The 7716-nt window shown below is 47.0% G+C and overlaps 1 protein-coding gene across 2 annotated transcripts in view; it reads left to right on the plus strand.

Moving 5' to 3' along the window:
- The window catches only part of ZBTB7C (zinc finger and BTB domain containing 7C), a 399260-nt gene extending 391929 nt beyond the window's left edge, over positions 1–7331 (plus strand). For both annotated transcript variants that reach the window (XM_038744392.1, XM_038744394.1), the window contains one exon: positions 4726–7331. In XM_038744392.1, coding sequence (XP_038600320.1) covers positions 4726–5371 — 646 coding nt within the window. In that variant the 3' untranslated portion in view covers positions 5372–7331. The remainder of the gene's footprint in view (positions 1–4725) is intronic.
- Positions 7332–7716: the final 385 nt, after the last annotated feature.

Genomic DNA, 7716 nt, shown 5'->3' on the forward strand with positions numbered 1-7716 from the left:
AATAATAATAATAACAATTGTGGTATTTGTTAAGTGCTTACTATGTGCCAGGCACTGTACTAAGCACTGGGATGGATACAAGCAAATCGTTTTGAACACAATGCCTGTCCCACATAAGGCTCACAGTCTAAATCCCCATTATACAGCTGAGGGAACTGAGGCACAGAGAAGTGATTTGCCCAAAGTTACACAACAGACAAGTGGCAGAGCAGGGATTAGAACACAGGCCCTTCTGACACCAGGTCCTTGCTCTATCCACTAGGACATGCTGCTGCTGCATAGCAAGCAGTGCAAGATGATATCTAGGGGTGGTTGGTTCTGAGGCCCTTAAACAAAGAGAACCACTGTTTTGTAAACTATAATAATTATGGTATTTAGTGCTTACTAGTTTTGTCAAACATTATGCTAAACCCTGGGGTAGATACAAGAGAATTAGATCTGGCACGATCCTTATTCCACACAGGATTCACTGGCTAAGTAGAAATTGCATCCTCATTTTACAGAATCTCAGAGAGGTTAAGTGATATCCCAAGGTCACACAGCAGACCAGTGGCAGAGCTGGCACAAGCACCTAAGGCTCCTGACTCTTAGACCTGTGCTCTTTCTTCTATCAGTTATTCAATCAATGGTACATATTGAGTGCTTACTGTGTGCAAAGTGCTGTATTAAGCGCTTGTGAAAGTACAGTACAAGAGTTGGAAGATATGATCCCTGCACTCAAGGAGCCAACACTGTAGAGCGAGAGACAGACATTGGAGCAAATTACAGCTAGGGGAAGTGACTGTGTATAAAGGATATGTGCATCAATTCTGCAAGGCTAAGGGTAGGGATGGTATCAAAGTGCTTAAGGGGTACAGACATAAGTGCTTAGCCAACACAGAAGGGAGGAAGGGAGAGGCTAGCCAGGGAAGGGCTCTTGGAGAATATATTGCTATAATATGGCTTTAGAGATGAAGAGAGTGGTGACCTGTCAAATAAAAAGTGGGAGGGCTTTCCAAGCCCTCTGTGGGTGGGGAGACAGGAGAAATGGAGGTACTGTGAGAAAATTGGTGTTAGAGGAGCAAAGTGTGTGTGATAGGTGATTAGTGAAATCAGGTAGGAGGGGAAAGGCAATTAAGTACGTTAAGGCCGAGGGAAACGAGTTTCTGTTTATTGCAGAAAGGAATGGGCACCAATTGGTGATTTTTGAGGAGGGGGGAGATGTGTATGTAACTTTTTTTAGAAAAATTAACTGGGCAGTAGAGTGAAGTATGAACTGGAATGGGGAGAAACTGGAGACAGCACAGTCATTGAGGAGGTTGATGCAGGAGTTGATGCTCCTCCAGGAGGCCTTCCCAGACTGAGCCCCTTCTTTCCTCTCCCCCTCGTCCCCCTCTCCATCCCCGTCTTACCTCCTTCCCTTCCCCACAGCACCTGTATATATGTATATATGGTTGTACATATTTATTACTCTGTTTATTTATTTATTTACTTATTTTACTTGTACATTTCTATCCTACTTATTTTATTTTGTTGGTATGTTTGGTTCTGTTCTCTGTCTCCCCCTTTTAGACTGTGAGCCCACTATCGGGTAGGGACTGTCTCTATGTGATGCCAATTTGTACTTCCCAAGCGCTTAGTACAGTGCTCTGCACATAGTAAGCGCTCAATAAATACGATTGATTGATTGATTGATTGAGTAGAGGTAGAATATGATAAGTGCTTGGACCAATGGGGTAGAGTTTGGATGGAGAGAAAGGGTGGAGTCTAGAATTGTTGTGAAGGACTGTAAGTTTGTTCTAGTCTGAAGGCTCATTGTGGGCAGGGAAGGTATCCACCAAATCTGGTGCATTGTAGTCTCCCGTGGTACAGTGCTCCACAGTCAGTAAGCACTCAATAAATATGATTGATTGATTGATTGACTGAAGAAAGAACTAATATGATTTGGAGACACTGAATACACAGGTTGGGTGAGACAGATGAGTTGAGGACAATGCCATGGTTATGGGCTGCTGAGATAGGGAGATTGGTGGTGCTGTCTACAGCGATGGGTAATTTGGAGGAGAGCCAGGGTTTGGGTGGGAAGATGAGGAGCTCCATAGGCTATCCTGATTTCCAAAAACCTACCTAAAAAAAAAAAAAACCCATTGCTCTTAGAATACCAGTACCTTGCAAAGCATTACTGCCATTAAGGAGCACTCCTAAACCCCCTGGCATTTTATTGTAAATGAAATTGTACCTTAACAAAGAACAGAGCCTGGGGCTCAGGACAGAAACCCCAGTGGCTGAGAGTTGGTTTAGGAGTGCCAGGCTCCTAGAGGAACTTGGATTAATTCTCAAGATGAACAGACCTTAACAGGCCCGGGCACTGGGTTAGGATCAGTGTTTTGATCCAAGAACAAAAAGAGCACCAGGGAGAATCATGCTCACAGGACTGGGGAGCCTCCAACCGAAACCAGAACCTGGGCCAGATTGGCTCAAGAGCATCAGACAGAGGCTCCTAGAGGTCATGGGATGTGATTCCTCTCAAGCCATTGGCTTAGCTCTAGGCCTCCATATAGAAGAAGGCCACCATGATGACAATCATATTGACTCACCTCACAGGTTTGTGGCTCTAATGGCTCACTGTGCTTAATGCTGTCTGAGAAGTGCCAATACTGCCATTTGGGAAGTAGCTTGGTCCAGAGGATAGAGCACAGGCCTGGGAATCAGAAGGACCTGGATTCTAACCCCAGCTCTGCCACTTATCTGCTGTGTGTCCTTGGGGAAGTCACTTCACTTCTCTGTGCCTCCGTTACCTCATCTGTAAAATGGGGATTAAGACTGTGAGCCCCCTGTGGGACAGGGACTGTGTCCAAACTGATTAACTTATATCTACCCCAGAGCTTAGTGCAGTGTCTGGCACATAGTAAATGCATATCAAATACCATAAAAAAATTACTGGGCTGGACCAAAGTTCTATCCACTGTCTCTTACAGTGGCAACAGGACACGGAGAAGGAGAGTGTAATGGTTGTCTTCCTTGATCTCCGACCTAATAGGTGGAAACATACATTCCAACATCCCTAACTTTACCGTAAGTAGTAGTAGTGGTGGTAGTAGTGATACTTGCATGGCTCAGTGGAAAGAGCACAGGCTTTGGATTCAGAGGTCATGGGTTCAAATTCCGGCTCTGCTAATTGTCAGCTGTGTGACTTTGGGCAAGTCACTTAACTTCTCTGTGCCTCAGTTCCCTCATCTGTAAAATGGGGATTAAGACTGTGAGCCCTACGTGGGACAACCTGATACCTTGTAACCTCCCCAGCGCTTAGAACAGTGCTTTGCACATAGTAAGCGCTTAATAAATGCCATTATTATTATTACTTATTGGCCATCCACTTGGTGCCGTGTGCAGTACTTGGCCCTTCAGAAGTACAGAATAAAGAAGTGACACATTCCCTAACCACAATGAACTTAAATTGAAATGGGGGGAGAAACCTGAACCCTAAATATATAAACAATCAATCAGCCCATGGTATTTACTGAGCACTCACTGTGTGCAGAGAGCACTGTACTTACTTGAGAGAGTAAAATACAGTAAAGAAATATGATCCCTGCCCTCATGAGAACTAAGTAGGATGTATATAAGTTCATAAGTACTTGGAACCCATCATAGACCTCTTATCCAAATATTTTACCCCAAAAACATCTTGAACTTGCTGGTATTTTGCTCCTCCTCTAGACTGTAATGTCTAGAGGCAGGGAACATGTCTACCAAATCTGTTATATTGTACTCTCCCAGGCACTTTGTAAAGTGATCTGTGCACAGTAAGTGCTCAATAAATAGCACTGATTGATATTTTCATCCTGCACAGTTTCCTGTGATAACAAATTCCAAATGCTTACCACCCTGCCCACTTATCATCAGCCAGCCTCCTCTTGTTTATTTTAACTTAACTCTTTCAGGCTTCAAAGGCTTACCCGCCCCATCCCTGTACTGAGAGATTTATTGAACAGGAAATCCTTGTTTCCCGTGTCTACCTTTCAGGAATTGGCAGACTCGATGGTGTTCCCATTTGGCCTTCATCTTTCCATCCATGGTATCGAGTCAGAGGTAGAGGATGGGATGGATTAGGATTACCTCTCTCCTTCACATTGAGCCAATTTCCCTGTTCTTTAATTGGTGGAACTCGGTGTCCCCCAGAGTTTAGAGAGGACTGCCCCTTCATTCAGGGCATTAAACTGTCAGCAAATGGGGGATATGGAGCCAAGCAGCCCTCCACCATGCTCTGCTTATCTTTACCTTTCATTCATTCATTCAATCGTATTTATCGAGCACCTACTGTATGCAGAGCACTGTACTAAATGCTTGGGAGAGTACAATATAACAATAAATGGACACATTCCCTGCCCACAACACGCTTACGGTAAATCTTCAGTGACCAGGATGGGGCCAGCTACCCCAAGGAGGCTAAATGATGGATTAGAAAATTAGCCCAAGGTCCTGATTATTCATCACCCCCCCGCCCCAGGATGACTGGGCTTTGGGTAACATATTCAAGAAAAAATTGAGTGTTTGTATTTGAGGCGATGAGAGAGACCCAGTCCAAGGATATACTGGACTGTAAACCCTTTGAGGGCAGGACTTTGTGCTTTTGTCCTGGAAAGCCCTGGGCCCCAGGTAGGAATTCAGTCAGTCAACGGCATTGGCGTCGCGGAAGCGGCCAGCAGCGGAGGTGCTAACGGTTCTTGCCTCTCTGTCGTTCAGGCAGGACAAGCTAAAGATCCACATGCGCAAGCACACCGGGGAGCGGCCCTACCTGTGCATCCACTGCAACGCCAAGTTTGTGCACAACTACGACCTGAAGAACCACATGCGCATCCACACCGGCGTGCGGCCCTACCAGTGCGAGTTTTGCTACAAGAGCTTCACCCGCTCCGACCACCTCCACCGTCACATCAAACGCCAGAGCTGCCGGATATCCCGACCTCGGAGGGGCCGGAAGCCCGCCTCCTGGAGGGCCGCCAGCCTCCTCTTCGCCCAGAACGGCCAGCCGGAGGAGAAGGCATTCATGATGCCCCCGACCCTGGGGGAAATGGGTGGCCATCTTGGCGGGGCAGCCATGTGCTTGCCAGGCCCCAGTCACCATAAGCACTTTCTGGGAGGGCCCAAGAGTGCCCTCAGCCTCCAGGAGCTAGAGCGGCAATTTGAAGAGACCCAGATGAAACTCTTTGGGAGGGCCCACCTGGAGGCTGAGAGGAACGCGGGGGGCCTCTTTGCCTTTGCCCTGGCGGAGAACATGGCTGCCCGGCCATACTTCCCCCTGCCTGACCCGTGGAGCGCGGGGTTGGCTGGACTAACTGGGCTGGCTGGACTCAACCACATGGCCTCCATGTCAGAAGCCAGCAATTAGCCCCTGGCATTGTCTTTCCCACCCAATCCAGCCCCTTCACCCCTCTCACGATGGCAAGGAAAGCACTTTGTGGCCCTCCTCTTGTACAGCATCTCATCTCCTCACTTCAAAGAAGAGAGAATCCCCTTCCGACAGGAAGATCTTTCCAAGCTAGGTTCCGCCAAATAAAGCCATCCGAGTCGGACCACATGCACGTCCATGTGCTTACAGGTGTGGAGGCTGGAAAGCTGGTTGGTGGAAGATTTGTGGGAGCTGCAAGGTGGTGACCAGGAGTGGGGCAGGAGCTCGGACAGTTTAGGCACCGGGAAATGTTCCCTTCAGCTCCCTGGCTGGGCACTGGAGAACAAAGCCAAGGGCAGGTGTCTTCCTCTAAGGGATAGGGTGAGAGTGATCCTCTCTGCTTTCGGGAAGGAAAACTGGAAAGGTCACATTGTCCTCAGAGCCCGCTCTTCAGAAGGAGAAACCTCTGTGGGTGCAGGATTGCTTCTGTGGACTGAGGAGTAGCCCTTTTAAATGGGTCCTGGATTTGACTCCCAGCTCTTCCCCAACTCACTGGAAAATCATTGGCAAGTCACCTCACACTTCTAATGACTCAATTTTTCCATCTATAAAAGGGACCCTGGCATTCAGAGATAGCTGGCAAGACTGGAAGCATGAGTTCATTGAGGCATCTGCTATTCTGAGCAACCCCTGAGGGAGAAACTGGTACTGGCTTAATATGCTGTTTCTTTGGCCACTGCTACCTACCTAGGGCCCTTTCCTGCTCTACTGGTAAACCACAGAAACATTCTTCAAAGCTGCCAAATGATCTTCCTTTAGTGACCCACCAAAGAATTGTTCTGGGTCTCCTTGATTCTCCCTTTCATCCCTGTGGTTTAAGATAGCTCTGGAATCACTGACCAAACCCCCGGAAGAGGGTGGCTAGCTCCTCATTCAAATCCTGTGACAGCCAGGGACAGTTTCAATACTGGGTCATCCACGGGCTGATTATCCAGGCCTTTCTCCTCCCTACTCCCTCTTCCCCATTGACACCCTGCCTTCTGGACATTCCACTGCTCAGGAGTACCGTGGTGAATGGGGAAATAGAAGGAGAGGAATTAAATCAGTCAGCATTGCCTCTTGGGAGCAGCTTGGGTAACAGGTCGGGTGGCAGGGGAGACTTAAATGAAGTCAAGGGCTCTGTGGATTTCACTTTTCCACTGCTTTTGGCTTACCACAGGTAGAGAGTTGGCTGTAAAACTTTCTCTGCAGCACTTTTCAGCTGAGAAATCTCTGTCCTGAACCTGATGTCTACAAGGAGACCCTGAAAATAAAGAAGGCATTGCTGGCAATAAGTCTTTCGATTCTTCTCTCTTCTCTTCCCTGCTCGCCTCCATTCACCCCTTTTTTAAAAATAACTATTAGGGTTACCTTTGGGAGGGGCTATCTGGGGAGATGCTGGGAGAGGTAAGATGGGCCTGGGACTCCAGTTACAAATAGGGGAACAAATAGGCTCTCTTCTCTGATGGCTACAAGGCTTACTTACTCAGAGAAAGCAAGGGGATCCAAGGCGTGGCCCAACCTCTCATTTTCCCAAAGCCCTTAGACAGGGTGGACCACATCAAGCCCATCCTCCTGCTCACCTCCCATCTGTCCCACCCCACGTCCGGGGACATTTTATCTGTCTTTGCCCCCCATTTCACTTTCAGATGTCGACTGGAGAGATGGCACGCCGGAACTTACTGTCACCCTGGCAAAAAGTGGGATGTGAAGAGCAGACTCAACTGACCCAAGTCGACCTACCCAAGGGTGATGGCAGGGGGATGGGGGGAGATGGGGAGGCTACCACCAAACCAGAGAATAACAGAGCAGAACCCAATCCAAAGCGGCATCCAACACTCTGGATGCTCTTGCTGTTTTTTTTTAATTATTCTTATTTTGTAAATGTAATGACTTCTTATAAACTCAGTTTTACAGATGACTGGTTCCTTCAGGTGTTTTTTGTCTACAGTTTGGAGTCATTGTAAAATATCCAAAGATGCTGAGTACTGTATAGTCAAGAAGAAATTGAAGCCAATGTTTTTCTTTTTAATTTTAAAAATTATTTTGATTTCGTTTCAGTTTCAAATTTCCCTCCGTACGTGGGAGAATATTTGGACTTTTTCTATTTATAACTGTTTTTATGTCATTGCTTTGTGTCAAAAAGACCCCCACAAAATTTGCCTTTGTGAGTCAAGGGATAATCTTCTTTAATTTTCGCGGAAGGCTGCAGAGCCACGAAACTCACTCTAAGATAACATTTTAGCCTATTTATTAAACAGCGTTAATTGACTTGATTAAATTACACTGAAGTTGAGCCTTCTGTC

This window comes from Tachyglossus aculeatus, chromosome 3, assembly GCF_015852505.1.
Source record: "Tachyglossus aculeatus isolate mTacAcu1 chromosome 3, mTacAcu1.pri, whole genome shotgun sequence".
NCBI classification, from domain to species: Eukaryota; Metazoa; Chordata; class Mammalia; order Monotremata; family Tachyglossidae; genus Tachyglossus; species Tachyglossus aculeatus.